We start from the raw sequence: 22,251 nt of genomic DNA on the forward strand, positions 1-22,251 counted from the left end.
CAGATCAGTGTTGAGGATGGCATATTATTATAGGGAGCAAGAGTGATTGTCCTGAACAAAGGTCATCATCAGATACTGGCTGACCTCCAGCAGGGTCATCCAACGGTTTCCAAAATGAAGATGTTGGCAAGAAGTTATGTCTGGTGGCCAGGATTGGATACAAACATAGTTGTGTTGGTGGGGCAAAGCCCAGAGTTCCAACAAGGAGAAGCATCACCACCAGCAGCTACCCCACATTTGTGAGAATGGCCACGTAAACCCTGGACTTAGTTACATGTTGACTGTGCAGGTCCTTTCAAGGGCTCAATGTCCTTAATCATTGTGGATGCCCAATCAAAGTGATTGGACGTGCTTAAAGTTCATTCATCAAACACTGGTGCAACAATAGAAAAACTGTGCGCATTCTTTGCAATACACGGACTCTGGGAAGTGTTGGTCACAGGTAATGGGCCATCATTTAGCAGTAGAACATTTGTTTATCTCAACATAACAGGACAGCTCCAATTCATCAGTCATCCAACTATCTGGCAGAAAGAGCAATCTAAATTTTGAAGGCAGGTTTAAAGAAACAGCATACAGCTTCACTAGATACCAAACTGCTCCAGTTAGTATTCAATTAATGGATCACTCCTCATGCAACTACAGGGATAGCTCCAGCAGAGTTGCTAATGGGGAGTATACTTGGCACCAGATTAAATCTGATCTTCCCGGACCTGGGGGGCAGGGTGAAAAGGCAATAGGAATGCCAATACTCAACACAAGACTCCATAAAGTGAGAAAGACCGTTTACTTCAGGAGATGAAGTTTGGTGTAGAAACCATGGGAATAGCCCTGCATGGGTAAGAGACACAGTCAACACAAGGTCAGGTCCAGTGATTTTTAGAGTGCAAATAGGTGCAATGGTCTTGAACAAGCTAGCAGACCATATGAAAGCTGCAAAACCACAAAGAGGGCATGAGTAAAATGTGCCTGGCTGCTCAGATCGGTCAGGCTCACATATTACAGGACAGCGAAGGGTAGACAAGGGAGAGGTACATGTAGTTGACACTGAGGGCTCATGAAGGAGTAAACATCCCTTTTGCTCACTAGCAGCCTTAGGGTTAAATATGCCAGGCTACACATTAGGCACAGGCCTCCCCACCATCTGTTATAATGGACTGATGGTGGGATAATGCTCTTAATTTGGTGTTAATTGCCCACTAGAAGACTTTAAATGGATGATGGGTAGGCAACTTATCAGATGCTTGCCTAGTCACCTGTTAAATAGTGCAGGAGGTGGGAGGACCAACAGTGGATATGCCTCTAATGGTACAATGTCTTAAATTACAGGTCTGACTGTTTTGGTGCCCATGGATGGCTGGTAAAATTCAGCCCTTTGGTTTCCATCTTAAACCTTTTATTCAAGTCTATCTGCATTCCATCTATTCTTTCTATTTGTGTAAGGTTGTGTCTCTATTTTCTAAATTATTCTCTCAGAACAGAGCTCTTGGTAATTATTGGGCATGAATTTCAATTTACTGGTATAATGGTGTATAACATTATTGACCAGTCAATCACAGTCCATTTCCCATTTGGCATTAAGTGAAAATTAATCTGTTTAAAGATGGAAGAAATAAAACAATTTTGGATAAAGCCTGGGCTAGAAACTTCTGAAAGACATTTAGCCATCCTGTAGGAATTACAAAAATCGAGCATTGACATACAGGAGGTAATAGGAAAGGCAAATGGACTGTTGATTGTTATTTCAAGGGGAATAGAGTACAAAACAGGGAGAGTTGCTAAAAATATACAGGGCTCTAGTCAGATCACACATTGGAATACTGTGAATATTTTTGTTCCCTTTATCTCAAGAAAGATTTAGTAGCATTGGAGACAGTTCAGAGTAGGTTCACTTGATTGATTCCAGGTGTGGAGGAACTGTCTTATAAACTGATGTTGAGTAGGTTGGGGCAATATTCATTGAAGTTGAAAAGAATAAGAAGTGACCTTTTTGAAACATCGAAGATTTTTACGGGGCTTGACAGGGTAAATGCAGAAATGTTGTTTCCTCTTTAGGAGAGTCCAGAACTACATGCCATAAGCTCAGAATTAGGCGTCACCAATGTAAGACATAGATGTGGAGGAATTACTTCTCTCAGTGGATAGTGAATCAATGGAATTCTTGACCTGAGAAGGCATAGAGATTGTGTTGTTTAGAATATTCAAAAGAATGTGATAGGTTTTTAATCACGAAGGTTTTCAATAGTTATGAGGAAAAGGCAGATAAGTGGAGTTGACAATTATCAGGTTTGCCATGGTTGTATTGAATGACAGAGCTGTCTTGATGGGCAAAATGGCTTATTTTTCACTTCTGCATCTAATGGTCTTTTGTACCCTGTGTGTGATGTACTGTGAAGTAAAAGTTTATTAATGCACAAACAAAATAACATGCTAATCTGATTAGTTACATTAGAAGATCCCATTGAGAGACCGGGGTATTGATAGCAGATCTAAAGAGCAAGCAAAATGTTGGATCTTATGAGTTAAAAACTAATCAGTTTAATTTTAGTCATATCCTCGGCTACATTGGATCTATAAAGAACTATCAGCACTGAAGTCATGTAAAAGTACCATTCGAAACCTTAACCAGTGCAGACCATTGTATTTAGATATTCACTATATTTTCCCATGGTTTTGTTAAGTGCCAATTGTAATATTCTCAATGCATACTTGCAATGTTGATGCCTACTTTTTTTTCTGTACGTGAACTAAAGGAGCCAATCAAATCATTGGTTTAATGTATTTCTCTACCTCACTACTATGATAGTGTATATCCTGCAGTGTTATTATAAATAGCAAGATCAAGAAGATCTTAACTCTTTATTTTTCTTCTGTGTGAGTAGGATACTCTTGTGGAGCAGCTGGAAGCATGTGTTGATTACCTATGGAAATCTGAACGGCATGAACTTATTGCAAATGTCTACAAACCTGTTATTTTAGTTTATGAAAAGAAGAGAGACTTTAAGGTACATTGTAGTCTTTGTCAGTATTGATAAGATTTGTGGTTTTACAAAATAAGACAGTTTTTCACTAGTACGTATTCAGAATTAGTTTATTTTTCTCCCTCAACGCAATGGTGCTTATTGTTGTTGTATTCCCATGAAAACTGGATATTACTTGAGATAAGAACTTAATGCTTTAATATATTAAAGTTTATAATGTTTGCCTGAGGGAATTCTGAAGTCTGAAGTATTTCAGTTAAACTGCAAGATGAAACAAAATCCAATAACTCAGTTATTAAACCTAAAGAAGCTCCTTTAAAAAGTCAGCATAAAATGTTTATATATTGCTATTGTACTACATTCTTAACCTTCCTCGCACTGTCTGTCTTTCTTTTGCTGGTTTTCTCTCTCCTTAGCTCTCAGCAAAATCTGACCTCTTATCTTGAGAAAATATATTTTCATAATTTACAAAATGTAACCATATGACGTGGATTTAAGGTAAATAATGAAATAATCCAGAAAGGAAATCAGAACTTTTTTTTATGATCTGGAATGTACCATGATATAATCTGGAACACACTACCTAAAAGAGTAATGAAATAGATTCAGCAGTAAATCTCAAAAGGGAATTTGATGTATACTTGTAAACAAAGTAATTGCATGGATATTGAGGAAAGAAAGGGAAAGTAAGGTTAATTTGATAGCTCTTTCAAAGAGCTGGCAGAGTTTTGATTTACATAATGGCATTTGTTAGTGTTGCATGATGCCATGAATTTGAACAAATATGTGGAAAAAGAAGTTTGTATTTTTAACATCTGACCAATGGAAACCATCCTTTTCTAGTGTGCATCTTCAAATTCATTTCCTATCATTTGATATCTTTGTCTACTCCTAATTAGATTTCTTTTATTATTAAACAATGATTGAAACATCTAACAGAGATTCAACTAATTCCTACGACTTTGTTATGTATTGTCACCTGTTAATTGTCCTGAGCACTACCCTGTTGCCAAATCACTTAGCAGGTTATTCTTTTATGGCAGTAACACAAATTCTTACTACCAATTAAATGTTTATATAAACATTTTATTCACAACAGAGATTGTCAGAACTCTACTACACCATTCATCGATCCTATCATAAGATCACAGAGGTTGTACATTCTGAAAAACGTTTGTTTGGAAGATACTACCGAGTCGCTTTTTATGGACAGGCAAGTGCAGTGTGATAATGTAACATTTACACCCTGCTGTGGGCTTTACTCTTTTGTATGCGTGAATTGTAGTGAAAACTATAAATGTACTCTGTAACAAGCCTGTCTCAAACACAGTTTTAAACAATTGTTACAAACATCCAATGCATTATTCTTGCTATCTTATTTCACATTCATGCAGTAATTTCATAATTATCATGCCATATCTGCATGAATTGCTTTTTTTAAAAAATGAACAAATTTGACACATTTACATTTTATTTTAAAATACTTAATTAGATGCCGATCTTGAAATATATTAAACATAACATATGATTGTTTCTTGATGTATACTAGACATATATATCATCTGACTCCCAAAAGCAATGAGGGTTGAGATTTTACTGCTACTAAGGGTCGCAAAGGCATCAGAAGTTCCAGGCAGCAAATTTACACTGGTCCGTCAAGCACTATAAATTTCTTCTTAAATTAACTATCCTTTTATTGGGTGTGACTGATGATAGTTGGATCTCTCGATTGGTCTATATAACGCATAGCCCTTGTTAATGTTTCAAGCTATAAAAATATAAAATTCATATACTCATTAAATTGGGAACAATGTTACTGAATTGTTTGTTTCCCTTTGGCAGTAGTGTATATACTTAATATGGAATTTTTCCTTTCTTTCATTTCTTCAAGGCTGTGGTAAGTTCTCTTCTTGCTTTTTTTTTGACGACCCTTTCTTTTCTGTTTGCTCATCCCTCTCGCCATCTTTTAACACTACAAACAAATAAACTAACATTTTTTTATTCATTAATTATATTGTTGGAAATTGTACTCAATTTATCTGAGACATAGAAACATGCAATTCATTGCACTGTTACGTTTCTTATTTAAAATATTGGTGAGAAGAAATGTGTTTTCAATAACTAATCAAGTTTGGCACTGGTATAGACCATCTCCAACACACATATTACACCTGACTATTTATGCTGTCTATATTTGGCACTAGTTTAGGATTACTGATAAAATTACCATCTCCTGAGGTATAAATAGTGAGGATTGACCAGATGCTAAGATGCAAATCTAACCCATTGATTGCAAAAATGGTCAGTCATTGCTTACACTATCTCACGCAAAGTCAGACGTAGAAGTGAAACTTATTTGTATCAGAGCAGGTTATTGGTAAAGTTGTGGCCTTTGTATGTCCTCTAGTATCTGTTCATATTCAAGTCGGAGAAGAATACATCTATAGTGATGTTTTATCACTGCCATTGAATAATCAAGTCATGTTAAAAGGTGGCACATTTATCAGAGTTACTGACTGTGAATTAAATTTAGCCTCTGATGGAATGCACTTCTTTACCTTAAATCTCCTAGGACAAGGAAAGAAAGAGAGATTTGTGTTTTTAATAGAGCATGACCTGACCTCAGGAGGTACCAAATGCTTTTAAGTAAATGAAATATTTCAGCCGTTGTCTCCCTTGTAACATGGGAAATGCAGCAACCAGTTTACACACACAAAGGTCTCACAAACAACATTGCAATAAATAAAGAGAAACAAAAACAGAAATTGCTGGAGAAGCTCAGCAGGTCTGACAGCATCTGTGGAGAGAAATCAGAGTTAATGTTTGGGTCCAGTGACCCTTCCTCAGAACTTTGACATATTAATTGAAATGTATACTTTAGCCAGAACATTGGAAGAATTTCCCTGCTTTTCTAGAAGGAATTCTCTGTCATTTCTAATGATGTTCCTGTGAGCTAATTGTCATTTACACTTGTCCTTCTCAATTGCATCTTAATGAAAGCACCAATTCTTCGATGCTAGACCTATTCTGCAAGTGACAATAAATGCTTTGTTTCATGGAGACCAAACATGTGTTATAAGCAGCTCGAGGCAAAGAATCACACAAAATATGTGGATGCTGTGGACTGCCTTTTGGTTCTCTTCATATTTAGTTCCAACAGTATTTTTTAAATTGCTGATTTGTATGGATCTTCCAATATGTTCTGCAGAAACAAAGTTATGATTCCAACTAGCTCTTGAGCTTTTACCTGCCATTTTATGTACACACAGTGCTGATTTAATACTCTCCCTCATGGTTTAAGTTCTCCACTTTGCTTCTCACAGTACAGATAGGCTGAAATTAATGTGCAAGGAACTGAGTTATAAATGGATGCAACAGCTTGATCCTGGAATCATAAATATTAAACACAGAAACAGTCCCTTTGACCCTCAGTCTTCACCAATGTTTTACTCCATGTGAGGTAGATACTCTAAACTGACTTATCTGCTTACTCTGTATCAGTAACATCAGAGTCTGTTCTTTGGCACACTTACAATCCACAAAACCCTGGTATTTGCAGTATTTTTGTAATACATTGGTGTCTTTACCCATATAAGTCAATGTGTTTGCATTTTTGATTTAAACTTGTCACTCCCAGAGATGACACTGTAGTAAAAGGTAATTTCCTTTACTTGTCTCTGTGCAGGTAATTATTGGAGTGTTTCCAGAAATTATTGAATTCTAATTAATTTCCAATTTGCTCACTTAGAGAGGCTTAATATTTTCTTGAGCAATTGGGTGAAAGCTTAAGTCCCACATACAGATTATGTCTAACATTAACAAAGGAGCAAGAGAAAAATTTGACCCAAATGATTATCCATATTTATCCACTAGATCTTTTTATTCTAACACTAAATTAACATTATTCAATTAGATGCAGTTTAACACAAACATTAAATGTGTTTCATATTTGCTGTTGTACATGAAAGAAAATGCTCACTATATAATTCCTGGAGTGATTTAGTGCAAAGTTTGATTATATCAGTCCAGTTCAAAGAAATGTGCACTAAATTGCAACAACATGTAATATATTGGGTTTGAAATTATTCAATTAGTAGTTTCAAAAAGAAAATTGCTAAACTAGATCTTTCCAGAATTAACATTGTTATTTTTGGTGTAGGGATATAAAATTGTGCTGAAGTATTAGCAAACAGAAGACCCAGTAAAGTGATTTAGCATTAAATACCAAATTTGGCATATTAAACTACAGTTGATTTATTTACTTTTCAAAATCCTGTTTTTCAACCATACCCTCAATTACCTCACTTAACTCCAACTATTTGTGTCTGCACATCGTGTACCTTGCACATTTTATTATATCGAAAGTATTTTATCAACAAAACCAGAATATTCTTTCCTTGAAGCAGCAAGTGGCAGTGTCAGAAGGTGACTCAAAATAATAATAGAAAATCATTTTGAAACATAAGGAAGTAAATTCTGCTCTCTGATTGTGACATACTCCTCTGAGTTTGTTAATCCAGCTGTAATATCACATGGCACCACATATGGCCATTTAAGTCCTTAGCACATATAATGTAGGCAACTATCAAAAAGGTTTTAAATGCCACACTCTAGTCATATCAACAATGTTAGAACTCCCCCATCTGGTCTGCATTAAGTGCTTCAATAATGCTTGTGATAAATGGAATATACAATGGGTGGAATTTTCCACTGCCTTGAGTAGTGTTGGGAAATATATCAAAAATGGATGAAGTCAGATTTTTAATGTCAAGAACACGATTTCCAATTTTTCCCTTAGGGTTTAAACGGTGAGTTTGGAATCTTGTTAATGAGCAGTGACTACCTTACATCCATGCATTTGCATGTCATTAGCTAAATTCACCTTATTTCTATACAGCTTCCAATTCTCTCCTCCTTCCCTGAGAAACTAGATGGAGCAAATCCCTGATATGAAAGACAGAGGAGTAACCTGGCAGCAGTAGTTCACCACTTGCTTCTCTGGGGTTCATCCAACTCTTATTATCTTCACTACGTCCCTGCATGCTCCATGGACACTGTCCTCCTCCATCCTTCATCTAAGGAACTCAGCAGCAGCAAACCACAAGCTTCACCAGTTCAACATGGCTGTTCTCAGACCAAATCACACATTGCTTCGAACCCACCAGAACTTCACTCCAGAGCTCAGGGACACCTGATGGATGTAAGGTAGTCACTGCTCATTAACAAGATTCTGAATTCACCGTTTAAACCCTAAGGGAAAAATTGGAAATTGTGTTCTTGACATTGAAAATCTGACTTCATCCATTTTTGATATATTTCCCAACACTACTCAAGGCAGTGGAAAATTCCACCCATTGTATATTCCATTTATCACAAGCATTATTGAAGCACTTAATGCAGACCAGATGGAGGAGTTCTAACATTATGTAGTTCTGCCAGATCACATTACCTATGGACACACAAACACAACTCATGCATCTTAGGCCTCTTTTGGCTATCTTCATGTGTTAGTCCTTACTCACTTTGCACTTAGATACTGCCAGCTTCTGTGACTTGCATTTCTTTGCAGCACATAGGGAGAGACAGCATTTTGTCACGGCTTGCAGAACTGGACAGTCAAGGGGAGGCATGTTGCTGTTTTCCACCTGGAGCCTACACAGCAAATACATTGCTTGAGCTTCAAAGTTCAAAGGTCGAATAATTCTTAATGGGATTGGGGGGGGGGGTCTACTGTCAGTTAGGGAGTACCATCACAGTCAGTCAAGGGTTTGTATGGCTCCTGGTCCAGTGGGTTGGCCACCATCAGGCCTGCAGCTCAGATAACCAGTCTAGGATTGCAGGTACACTTTTTGGACGCATCAGTTCAGGGGTGGGCCGATTTTTCTGCCGTGAGACAAAGGGAGGGATGGAATATGACACCGGTGAATGGAAGAACAGTTAGTGGTGATGCAGGAGCAAGAGAGGTGGGAAGGTATCTCCAGTTATTAAGAAGGAACCACAGAGGGCAGGAAATGTGCATACTTTGAGGTGAGTGAGCACCATTGAGTGGACCTCATGCTAGGGTTGTTTTCCATATACCTTGGTGAAAGGCATATGTAGTAACAGAGTTAAAGCTGTTACCAGTACGTATTTCTGCTCTGTTCAGCTGCTCAAAAGCAACTAGTAAATTAGAATTCACTTCTGTGTTCCTAAGTTTGACCCTATTGACTCTCCAAGATGGCAACTTTCTGCACCTCATATCTATCACTTATCAACATGTGCAAATTGAAACAGGAGTTGCCAGCTTCTTGTTGCCTGACTAAGATTCAATGTTGTTTGATAACATGGTAATCTCACTTCAGACAATTTTGTTAATTCCACATTGATTTTGTGAACTTGCCTCAATCTGTGTTGGGTATTCAATGTCGCCATTTTTAGTTTGTGTCATCATTTTAAAGCGGCTTTAATACGTGAAAGGTCACAGGTATTAAAATCAGATGATAGAGGTTGAACATTGATAGTCTACACACTATCAGTATCACTATATCTTAACTCTCAGTTCCTCTGTAACATCTATGCTTGCTGACCTATATTAGCTTCTGGCAAAGCTATATCTTGATTTTAAAATGCTCATCCTTATTTTCAAGTTACACCATAGTCTCCTCCCTTTTTTTATCTCCTTAAACTTCTCCAGTCCCACAACTGTCCAAGAGTTCACTGCTTCTCTAATTCTGACCCAGTTTTAATTGCTACACCAACCATGGCTTTGTCATCAGTTCTGTGGGCTCCAAGCTCTGGAATGCTCTTCCTATAGCTCTCATTCTCTCTAGCATTCTTTTGTTCTTTAACATACTTTTAAAACCTCACTCCTCCCTCAAGATTTTAATCATCTTGCTCTTGTAATTTCTGAAAGATTCCACATGGTGACAGTATTTATTAACAAATGACTACAGTGCTATTGTAACAGGCTATCAGTATTCTGGTGCATTAATATGTAATTCTTATTGATCAAAATGTCATGTATGATTAAAATAGTTGCCCCGATTAGAAATCTTAATCTTGTTTCATACTACAATTGTAGATCAATTTTTTTAAGAATGAATTGCTCAAATTTTACTGGAATTTACTTGGCTATAATATTAATAAAGGTAAAGTTGCCATCGTCCCATAGAGCTCCTCTCTCATTTGAGAGATGGCTGGTGCTGCGTTTGACCTGAGCTTCACCATACCTCAGGTGTGTGGAGAAGATTGAGAAGTCAAGATCTTCATGGTAACTTCAGGCCGTGTGGAAAATATCAATAAAGCTAGTGACATAAGATAAATGCAAATCAAATTCAGAACACAAGTTATAAAATAAATTGCAAAATGACAATCTTCAGTTGGACTGTAGTTTAACTGTACAAATAAAAGAGTTGTCAAATATTTACCAACCTATACACCCCTGACCAATTTTGTAAATTTTTTGTAAAACCCTAACCTTCTTTGATATTCTTCCCGATGAATATCTTTTAAGAAAAAGTACTGCAAATTCTTTCTGCAACAAAGACTGAAATATTTGAGTCTTTTGAGGAATATTTTATTATATAAATGACATGTTTAGTAATTTGTAATATTAGTCAGAGAAACCATAGTTTATTTGAAAAATCAGCCATTGTTGCTGTATCTGCACATCAACTAAATATTAACACCACGTGTCAATGTTAAGCAAGGAAAGAATTGTGCTTGGCTATAAGTTGCCCATAAACAATTAGCCTTTTAAAATACTGGAACTGGCTATTAATTAAGTGTAGTCTACTTGTAGTGCCCGATGCTGCAGCTCAGGATCATGCTATAGGTGATGGTCTTCCTGATCAATGTCCTCATCCTCCTTCCCGGGAGGAAAACTGTCCCCACTCTTCTAGTTTTTCAGCTTCCATCACATCCACTCTTTGCATGCTCCGAGTGTGTGCAGCACAGTATACAGCACACTCTATTCAGAGAATACTGCAAGGTGCTACCTGACTGGTCCAACCTGTAGAACATTCTTGTCTGCCGATATATTGTCTGCTCCACCAGATTGAAGAATGAACTGCACTGTATCTGCATTTGACCCCAGTCATGGAGTTGTGCAATGGAGTCAACTGCCAAGGCTGCAGTGGGTAGCGCTGGTCTATCAAGAACCATCCTGGTCAGACATTTGGACCCTCAAACACACTGGGGGGGAACACATGTTCTCAAGGATGTAGGAGGTATGGCAGGGTACTGGGTGTGAACCTCTAAAGAAGTGAGACTGCTGATCACAGATCACTTACACTTTGATGGAATGGAATCCTTTCCTATTGCTGCACTCAGCTGCAATATGACCTAGTGTTGCCGGTGTGACATATGTGCAGTCGGATGTTGCCCTGTCTCTGGGTATGTTACCGAACCTACTGGCCAGGCTGAAGCACTGCAGATAAAACAATGTGATATGGCACAGGTTGCATCCATCACAGTCTGGATGGATGTGTGGGTAGACAGTAGAGAGATCATATACTGGGAGGTGAGGTGGAGGAGAGGGAGTAGAGCAGTAAAGTTGGTACAGTGAGTCAACGGCATCATCCAATCTCATTCCAGAGGCTTGGACATGGTTAGACAGGATCAGATCTTGAAGGAACCAGTCACTTGAAAGCGCAAAGCAACTGTCATGTTGATGGCCATCAGAACAGGAAGGACACCATCTCGTTTGGGTTGTAGGTCCTAATCATGTGACAGTGTCCTGGGACATCCTCAGCTTGACATTGCCCCATTTATCTTACTGACTGTGACCCACTCCCAGTGAAACTAACCCTCTGATCCTGACTAACCATGTCCAAGCCTCTGGAATGAGATTGGATGATGCCGTTGACTCACTGTACCAACTTAACTGCTCTACTCCCTCTCCTCCACCTCACCTCCCACACTGCCCTCCCAAACTGACCCCCCTCCCCCCAACCTTTCTTCACATGAATGAGAGCTACTGGCCATCTATTTTGATGCACATGCAGTATGTTTGTCACACAGACTGCTGGCACATGCCGTAGGTACAAGATTGATATAGCACTGTGCCATACAGCAACACGTCCACCCCCTTGTCCAGTTACTGCTGACAAATAAGACAAGTTGCCTGACTTTGTGTTTCAGCTAAACAACAAGGCAAAACAGAAGTACTGTATGCTTGTAAAATGCTGCTGAGGCTACACTAAAAAGCAGGGTAAGACAGAGATATTCAGAACGTCCATGCTAAGTGAGTGAGTGCTAAGAAAGGAAACGAGCAGCCCTGAGATCCGGTCTGGACCAATTGGTGATATGAGTACCTGTCTGTGTGTCCTGCAGCATCATTGCAATGGAAGGTGCCGGTGTGGTCCAAAGTGCAGTATTAAAGTGTTGAAGTGTGCTGTGTGTGGATCAGAGAGGCACCATGACAATACGGTGAAGCTGGCTCATGTCAGATGCTGGCATTGGTGGACTTGGGATGTGTGTGGTCACGGCCCATGAAGTGTATTCTGAGATATTGGTGACAGGTGTCCAAGGTGGAGTTCCAGAGGAGGAAGTGGCAAGCTGTGGTCACCAGGTACCTGCTGAAGACTTCCATGTTAGGAATTGTCAGCGTTTGATTTCCCTCTGGGAAACCTGCAATGATGCCTGGGCTTCAAGTGTTAAATTATGAGGACAGCGTAGGCAAAACTGGCCTATTTTCTCTGGAATTTAGAAGATTAAGGAGTGATCTGATCAAAGTCTTCAAGATATTAATAGAAAAAGCCAGGGTAGATAAAAATAAACAATGTCCACTGGTTGGGGGTTCGAGAACTAAAGGGGAGCATGGTCTGAGAATTAGGGGCAGGCCATTCAGTGGAGATGTTAGGAAGCAGTTCTACACCTAAAAGATGGCCAAAATCTTTGACAAAGACCAGTGGATGCTGGTTCAGCTGTTAATTTTAATTCTGAGATAAATACATTTTTGTGAAGCAAAGGGATGAAGGGATATGGACCAAATATATATATATGTTATATAGAGAGAGTCAGGCCACAGATCAGATGATCTCATTGAATAGTGCAGTAGGTTTGAAGGACTGAATGGCCTACTCATGTTGCTACATTTCTAGATTAATGAGAAGTTTAGGTAATAATGAGCAATGATCTCCATGCACAGACATTTTGCCACTCACTTGTGAGAATTTCATCTCGACACCTGGAACTCAATCGGAAAATGAACCTTCTTGTCCCTCGTTGCAAAAGGCCTTGCTTGACTTCTGAGATGAACCTTCAAAATTTCTCACCATAGCCCACATACCAAATATATCAATCGATCTACTGCATATAGAAGGAGGTATGTACTCAAATAGACAGGGGAGCAGCTACGAATTTTTGCAAGAATAAACAAAACATTTGTCAGTCTTCTCCAGTGAGTCATTAATCAAACTCCAGAGAAAACTAAAACTAGAGAATATACAAAAGACCTATTGATGAGGGCAGACCTCAAATAATAACATAGGAGTGTGCTTTTGTTATTTTGCTGGTTCTGCTCTTTGAATAAATAACACATTCAAAGATTTTTGACATTTTTTGACATTTTCTTTATAACATTCAACCAAATGCAACCTGCAATTTGTAAATGCCTTGAATGTAGGAAAATGTTCATTAGGGCTTCACAAAAGCATAGTGAAGTAAAATTGAATGTCAAAGAAGGGGTGTTTATTTGTGATGGCTAAAAGCTCGATCAATGAAGTCGATCTCAGGAGGCTTAGTAGTACAGAACTTGAGTATTGCTGAAATATATGGTACAGTTTCTGTATCATATGATACAATACTTTATGGTAAAGCTGCTAAGTATAAAAAGACTTAAATTAACTATTTAGGAAATGTTCTGTTAATAGCAAAATGAAAATCTTTAATAAATGTCTTTTGTTTTAGCAATGCTCAAGAAGTTGATTTCAAAGAAGAAGTGAGAATTATGAGGTGTTGCATTTTGTTAAGGCAAACCAGGGCAAGACTTATACACCTAATGGTAGGGCCCTAGGGAGGGTGGCTAAACAAGGAGACTTAGGGATGCAGGTTCATAGTTTCATCAAAATGGAGTCACAGGCAGACAGAGTGGTGAAAAAGGCGTTTGGCATGCTTGCCTTCATTAATCAGTGCACTGAGTATAGGAGTTGGGATGTTATAAAATACTGCATTCAATTCTGGTCTCCCTTCTGTAGGAAAGATGTTGTTAAATTGAGAGAATGCAGAAAAAATTTACAAGGATGTAGCTGGTACTGGAGATTTTGAGTTATAGAGAGAGGGTGAATAAGTTGGGGCTTTTCTCCCTGAACTGACGGAGGCTGAAGGGTGACCTTATAGAGGTTTATAAAATCATGAGGGGCATGGATAGGGTGAATCGCCAATGTCTTTTTCCTCGGCTGGGGAGTCCAAAACTAGGGGGCATAGGTTTAAGTGAGAGGGGAAAGATTTAAAAAGAACTTATAGAGTCAGAGAGATGTACAGCATGGAAACAGACCCTTCGGTCCAACTCGTCCATGCCGACCAGATATCCCAACCCAATCTAGTCCCACCTGCCAGCATCCAGCCCATATCCCTCCAAACCCTTCCTATTCATATACCTATCCAAATGCCTCTTAAATGCTGCAATTGTACCAGCCTCCACCACATCCATTGGCAGCTCATTCCATACACATACCACCCTTTGCATGAAAAGGTTGCCCCTTAGGTCTCTTATATCTTTCCCCTCTCACCCTAAACCTATGCCCTCTAGTTCTGGACTCCCTGACCCCAGGGAAAAGACTTTGTCTATTTATCCTATCCATGCCCCTCATAACTTTGTAAACTTCTGTAAGGTCACCCCTCAGCCTACAACGCTCCAGGGAAAACAGCCCCAGCCTGTTCAGCCTCTCCCTGTAGCTCAAATCCTTCAACCCTGGCAACATCCTTGTAAATCTTTTCTGAACCCTTTCAAGTTTCACAACATCTTTCCGATATGAAGGAGACCAGAATTGCATGCAATATTCCAACAGTGGCCTAACCAATGTCCTGTACAACCGCAACATGACCTCCCAACTCCTGTACTCAGTACTCTGACCAATAAAGAAAAGCATACCAAACGCCTTCTTCACTATCCTATCTACCTGTGAGTCCACTTTCAAGGAGCTATGAACCTGCACTCCAAGGTCTCTTTGTTCTGCAACACCCCCTAGGACCTTATCATTAAGTGTATAAGTCCTGCTAAGATTTGCTTTCCCAAAATGCAGAACCTCGCATTCATCTGAATTAAACTCCATCTGCCCATCTCAGCCCATTGGCCCATCTGGTCCAGATCCTGTCGTAATCTTTGCTGTCCACTACACCTCCAATTTTGGTGTCATCTGCAAACTTACTAACTGTACCTCTTATGCTCACATCCAAATCATTTATGTAAATGACAAAAAGTAGAGGGCCCAGCACCGATTCTTGTGGCACTCCACTGGTCACAGGCCTCCAGTCTGAAAAACAACCCTCCACCACCACCCTCTGTCTTCTACCTTTGAGCCAGTTCAGTATCCAAATGGCTAGTTCTCCCTGTATTCTATGAGATCTAACCTTGCTAATCAGTCTCCCATGGGGAACCTTGTCAAACGCCTTACTGAAGTCCATATAGATCACATCTACTGCTCTGCCCTCATTAATCTTCTTTGTTACCTCTTCAAAAAACTCAATCAAGTTTGTGAGACATGATTTCCCACGCAGAAAGCCATGTTGACTATCCCTAATCAGTCCTTTCCTTTCCAAATACATCCCCACCACTGAGGTCAGGCTCACTGGTCTATAGTTCCCTGGCTTGTCTTTACCGCCCTTCTTAAACAGTGGCACCATGTTTGCCAACCTCCAGTCTTCCGGCACCTCACCTGTGACTGTCGATGATACAAATATCTCAGCAAGAGGCCTAGCAATCACTTCTCTAGCTTCCGCAGAGTTCTCGGGTATACCTGATCTTGAGGACTAACATTTTCACACAGGGGGTGGTATGTATATGGAATGGTGGAGCTAGGTACAATTGCAACATTTTAAAAGGCATTTGGATGGGTACATGGGTAGGAAGGGTTTAAATGGATGTGGACCAAATGCTGGCAAATGGGACTAGATAGATCCAATTGGGATGTCTGGTGGGCATGGACGAGTGAATCGAAGGGTCTGTTTCTGTGCTACATGACCCTATGATTCTAATTCCAAAATGTAAATGTTGTTAGTTGAAGGCACGAACATAGCGGGGAGCGATGGGTGAGGGTGATGCAGACCTGAAGCATAGAGAGTTTGATAGGGTGTCAGGGCTAGTTGTTGCACTGAGATACAGAAGGATGACATTGTGAAAAGATTTAAATATGAGTGCCCCCACTCCTGGTGTCCTTGGTCCTTGGTGGGTCTCACTGTTGCCCAGTGAAAAGCCTGATTGGAACTTAATGCAATAGCTGTGATTGAAAAGATCAACTTTTTTCAAGTTAGGGCTCGTGCAGCTGTTCAGCCAGTGGGAGAAGCCCCAGTCACTTACATTAAATTCTATTATATATTGTACCCTCTATAAACAGTATAAAGACATTCCATTTGTTTGCTGACATCAATCAGTCCATGTATGAGTAGCAACACTGCAAATAGTGTGCATGCATTCATTAACTGGGGCAGCAGTGCCTTGAGGAAGTCATTTCAAGGACTCGAGAAACAATTAGGAATTGGTTAACATTAAAGGCACAGAAATAAATATTTCTCAGCTCCACAGAAAAGTAACGCATGACTACATCAAATTAGAAATTTCCACAGAGGTACAAGGGTTTGTTTGGGAGGAACATGTTGGCAGCACAGTTTGGGGAATATATTGCTGCAGCCAATGAGAATTGTCCCCCAGAAGGAATGTGGGAGGAAATCCCACCCTCTGCAGTTGCCAGTCAATCTGATTGGCCCACAGATTCCATAGTCTTGGAAACACAATGCTCAATGGGAGACTGGAGCTACAGGTTGGTCCAATTGATCCCCAGACCCCCAGACAATCAAGGGCCATTAGACAAAGAAGATTTGGCAACTTTAAGGAGATTGGGACAAGAAGATACTATTTTTGATGCATACAGGATGGCCTTCTAAAGATAGTAAACTCTTCCTTCCCACAGCTGTACAAAATTTAAATGATGGACTACTCACATCAACCATATTCTGGTGTAGGCTGGATGATATTGAGCCTGCTTGACCTTTAATTATTTATTTGCACTCACCATATTATTGTGGTGAGCTTAGCAATAGGAGGCAAAGTGGTGGACCTGGTACCCCTCTCCATTTTACACATGTCCCTTATTGAAAACACATTTAACAAGGAGCACATAATACTCAGCCCTTCGTTTCTGAGATGTCTTGAGATTCAACATGATGAATGTAGTTGAAGGAATCAAAATAGTGGCTAGTTTAAAAAAAGTGAGGACATATTGATCCATTATTCTGTTATGATTCTGTGCTGTTAGATTGCTTACTTGAAAGGCCCTTAGCTGAGTCTAGTGAACTCAAATTGACCATGAGCACTATTGAGGCAGTTCTATTTGGTTTGTAGCAGAAACGTTTTTACATTTGTTCCCGATTCCATCCAACTATTTTTGGCAGTTTAATGAAGCCAAACAAAATGGTTAACAACCATTGCTTATTTGACCCTGACATAAGTTTTTAATCATCAAAGTTTCCAAGTCCCATTTAAGCAACCTTCATAATTTCTACATCCCAACTGCACATATGCTTTCTTCAGGCACCATTTCTCAAGTGTATTTTTTGCTGGTCTCCAGTGTTCATAGACTCCCTGCAGTGCAGATAGAGGCTATTTGACCCATCTTGTTTGCACAGACCCTCTGAACAGCATCCCTCTCTGACCCAACTCCCAACCTTATCCCTGTAATCCCATGTTCACTATGGCTAAAGCACATATCCTACACATCCCTGGACACTATGGACAATTTAGCCGATCCACCTAGCCTCCACATCTTTGAATTATGGGAGGAAACTGGAGCATCCAACAGAAACCTATGCAGGTATAGGGAGAACATACAGTCTCCACACAGTCACCTGAGGTTGGATGTGAACCTGGGTCCCTGGCACTGTGAAGCCACAGTGTTAGCCACCCTGTAGCCAAACACCTGTTTGTCCAGAAGTCTGCTTTTAATGTTATTTGCTAATTTTCCATTATATAACATCACCTCGCTGTTCTGATCTTCGTTGGCTCCGAATATTAAAACAATTATTTTAAAATATTTGACCTCAATGTCAGCTACTTTCCCTTTCTACATTTGCAACTTCCTCCCATCCTATGTTCTAGCCCAGACCCTTTGGTCTTCTGATTCTAACCTCCCGCACATTCCATGCTACTTTTCAATGGCAAGTCTTTGGCTAGTTTGGCCCATTCTCACAAACAGCCTCCTCATCTCTTGATGTTGTAAAAGGTTTCCTCAAAACCTGTCTCTCCAACCAGGCCTGGACATTTCTTCACTCTGAAGTTTCTTAGATGTTCTATGTTAATAGGAAATGAGAAAAGGGGTGTTGTTCCGGTTGATATGAGCTTGGGTTTAATGATTTTGTCATCATAACATATTTGGATTTTGTTGAATTTGTTCTGTGTCATTTGTCTAAATAATATAAACTAACATATTAATATTTTAACAAAATGATTAAATACCAGAAGTTTGAGTTCAAATATGCATTGAAATTTTAAATTTTTTTTTCCAACTCTTTTAATGCAACTCCATCTCCTTCCTAGGATTTATTTCTACTTTCATTTGTTGTCTTCTGAAATTCTTTTGTGATTCGAGGCACTAAGGGGTATAGGGCTGGGGAGATATTAACAGTGCGTTTTTGCCAAATGAATGTTAATCTTTACTCCCACCAGCAAAGTTTTGAGATTATCTCAGGCAATTTGCTGTTAACAGATGAGTAGAGGTAGCCAAGCAGTGGCCCATTGGTTAAAATTGCATAGTGCAAAGGTTGCCCAGGAGCTGGAATCTGTGTGATGAGGTTATTGCTGTCATGACCTGAAGCAGCAGAGGCTGATCAATATCCTTTTGGATTCAGCATGTATGCTTTTTTTAAGTTTTAAAGGAAAGTTCAACATTACTTATTTTGACCTCATCGGTCATCAGACCAGCTTCTCTCGAGTGAGATCAACGTTTTAGCACTCTACCAGGATTGTGGTTATAAGCCTATTGTGATACATAGGACCCAAATTTGACAGAAAAAGGAAAATGCCAGAGATTAAATCTGGGCCTTTCTAGCTTGTATAATGCTGTTAACCATTGTATTAACCAACTAAATTATTGTACGAAACGTGTTTTGATTTCTGTACTTGTTTTTATTGGTCAGGCCTTTTTTGAAGAAGATGACAGCAAAGAGTATATTTATAAAGAACCCAAATTAACTGGGCTGTCAGAAATTTCTCAGAGGCTATTGAAGCTGTACTCGGACAAATATGGAGCAGAGAATGTGAAAATGATCCAAGATTCTAACAAGGTAAAGGCTTCAGACACAATCCAGGAAGCTGGTTAATTAATTAGTTTTAAATATATAATCTATAAAACTAGAGTATAATAATATATATAACTTTACTTGTTTAATCATGTAGCTGCTGTATGATACCAATGAGCCACTTAAACAGTTGACATTTTGAAATGCAAATCAATTTGAATTCAAGTGTCATTAATCCTGCAAAGCCACACATATCATTGGTCTGGCTATTACCAAACTGGAGCAATGTAAACTTGTGTTGAGGAATCTCAGGCTCAGCTGACTCCATGGGAATTACCAGGAGGTTGAAGATTCTGATGGGAAAATCCTGCAGAACCCTCTGCAAGAATCCATTAAAGGTAGAAAATGTGGAGGATTCTGCTTCTGTTAATCTAATAGTTACCCAGGATAGGTTAGACAATTAAAAACCAAATCTAAGTGTTAGGGATCTATTAAGATGATTCACTACACCCTGATATAGTACACATGGACCAACTATCTTACATCTGAGACCCCAAATCAGATTTCTGATGTCAATCCAACATGATTTTACCCTTTGTGACTTGACAACCCTGTCTACCTGAACCCAACATCTCCACCGGCCATCAGCCCTAGTGACCCTCTTTGGGTCATAGAATCCCTACAGTGCAGAAAGAGGTAATTAATTCCATTAAGTCTGCACCAATGCTCTGAAGAGCATTCCTCGTAGACCCAGCTTCCCCAACTTATCCCCATTACCCTGCATTTTCCATGCTTAATCCTCCTCACCCAAACACTATGGGCAATTTCGCATAGCCAGTCCACTTAACTTGCACATCTTTGGACTGTGGGACCATTTCATGGAAACCCATGTAAACATGGGGAGAATATGAAAACTCCACATAGACAGGCTGGAATCAAACCCAGGTCCCTTGTGCTGTGAGCTAACCACTGAGCCACCGTGCCGCCTTATTTTACCCACCTGACACAATAACCCTGTAGTCAGCTGTCACCCTAATCCCTTCCTTACCTTATATATTTACCCTTTTTCAGCAGCTGTCAAAGTATCTGGCTATGCTGCTAGACAATTAAATCTCCAAATGTGGCACACCGACTGTTGCAACAGGGGGCATAGTTCGATTTTCCCTGACTATCCTGACTAGGTATGCATCGCATTTCTGAAGGAGTCAGGATTGGAATTACCAGTTTGGAATTACTAATGCAAAAAAAAAGGAGCTAATTGGCAAACCAATTGTGATTGCAACGCCTGGAAATATCTGGGCCAATCTGTTTGTATCATTCATTTCTGATGTACTATTCTTTTCACTCAGGTCAATCCCAAAGATTTGGATCCAAAGTTCGCCTATATCCAAGTTACCTATGTCACTCCATACTTTGATGAAAAAGAACTCACAGAAAGGAGAACAGATTTTGAAAAACATCACAACATCAAACGTTTCGTGTTTGAAACCCCATTTACTCTGTCTGGTAAAAAGCACGGGGGAGTAGAAGAACAATGCAAGAGAAGGACAATCTTAACGAGTGCGTAATGATTTTTAAATGTAGAGAATAAGCTCCTGATACTTTATTGGCTTTGTTCACTAATAGGGTGCTCAATGTAAATTAAGTAGGCTAACACAAAATAGAATCTCTGCATATTGGCCAATCCAATTCAGTAAATTAATCATTAGCCACAAATGACCAAAATTAAAATAGTTATGGACTGTCCTCTGCTCTGCATAGATTTGTTTGAATTTAACGTAAGGGGAGAATTTCTGTAGAGCTCTCCTCTTCTCCAGTTCCAAATTCCGTTTAACTGTTTATCTGGTGTTTCTCTAGGGATTCTGTCAAAGTTGGTAAAGTAAACTCGCCTGGTTTTCGAGGTTAGAATGCTATCCTAACACAGACATTTCCTGCAGAGGTAACCAATTAGTATGATTTAAAATGTGGCCTGGGTTTTCTCTGCCTCAACATGAGGATGCCAAGATCAATTATACTACTGGACTATTGTCATGAGAATAATGTGGCTGGCTCAACATAAGCCAAGAGATGGAAATGTGTTGCTGGAAAAGCGCAGCAGGTCAGGCAGCATCCAGGGAACAGGAGAATCGACGTCTCGGGCATTAGCCCTTCTTCAGGAATGGGCTAATCTTGAAGAAGGGCTAATGCCCGAAACGTCGATTTTCCTGTTCCCTAGATGCTGCCTGACCTGCTGCACTTTTCCAGCAACACATTTCCATCTCTGATCTCCAGCATCTGCAGACCTCACTTTCTCCTCAACATAAGCCAAGGGTTGGCAATGACAGAGTACATGTTGCACTTATTCTGTATCTGTATTAACTTTCCATCATTTGTATGAATAAGTGAAATCGTGTTTTCATTTTAAAAATACTTTTCATTACACAGCTGGCCAGACATTTCCATATGTTAAGAAGAGAATTCAAGTTGTGAACCAGCAAAGCACAGAGCTGAATCCTATCGAGGTGGCAATTGATGAAATGTCAAGAAAAGTTTCAGAACTAAATCACCTATGTTGTATGAATGACGTGGACATGATTCGCCTCCAACTTAAACTACAGGGAAGTGTCAGTGCCAAGGTACTGATACTTTCTGTTGTAAGATTTTTTAAAATTAATTCGCTACTAAACCTGACCATATAATGCAGCGTACATTTCTCAATGAATGCCAAGTTTGGAATCATATCCTATTTTTCTGGGACACATTTTGAACTAATTTTGGAAAGATTGAAACCAACACATTCATTTATTTTATACGAACATGCAATAATTTTCATAATATAGGATGTTTAATCACTACTTTA

The 22,251-nt window shown here is 39.4% G+C and overlaps 1 protein-coding gene across 8 annotated transcripts in view; it reads left to right on the forward strand.

Annotated features, from left to right (window-relative positions):
• The window catches only part of dock10 (dedicator of cytokinesis 10), a 333,920-nt gene that overhangs the window by 287,139 nt on the left and 24,530 nt on the right, over positions 1 to 22,251 (forward strand). For all 8 annotated transcript variants that reach the window (XM_087993668.1, XM_087993671.1, XM_043702110.2 and 5 more), the window contains 5 exons: positions 2,883 to 3,005; positions 4,081 to 4,194; positions 19,311 to 19,457; positions 20,762 to 20,972; positions 21,837 to 22,027. In XM_087993668.1, the coding sequence (XP_087849794.1) occupies positions 2,883 to 3,005; positions 4,081 to 4,194; positions 19,311 to 19,457; positions 20,762 to 20,972; positions 21,837 to 22,027 (786 nt within the window). The remainder of the gene's footprint in view (positions 1 to 2,882; positions 3,006 to 4,080; positions 4,195 to 19,310; positions 19,458 to 20,761; positions 20,973 to 21,836; positions 22,028 to 22,251) is intronic.

Source organism: Chiloscyllium plagiosum, unplaced genomic scaffold, assembly GCF_037043375.1.
Source record: "Chiloscyllium plagiosum isolate Xiang-an unplaced genomic scaffold, Cpla_swu_hap1 HiC_scaffold_13, whole genome shotgun sequence".
Lineage (NCBI taxonomy): Eukaryota > Metazoa > Chordata > Chondrichthyes > Orectolobiformes > Hemiscylliidae > Chiloscyllium > Chiloscyllium plagiosum.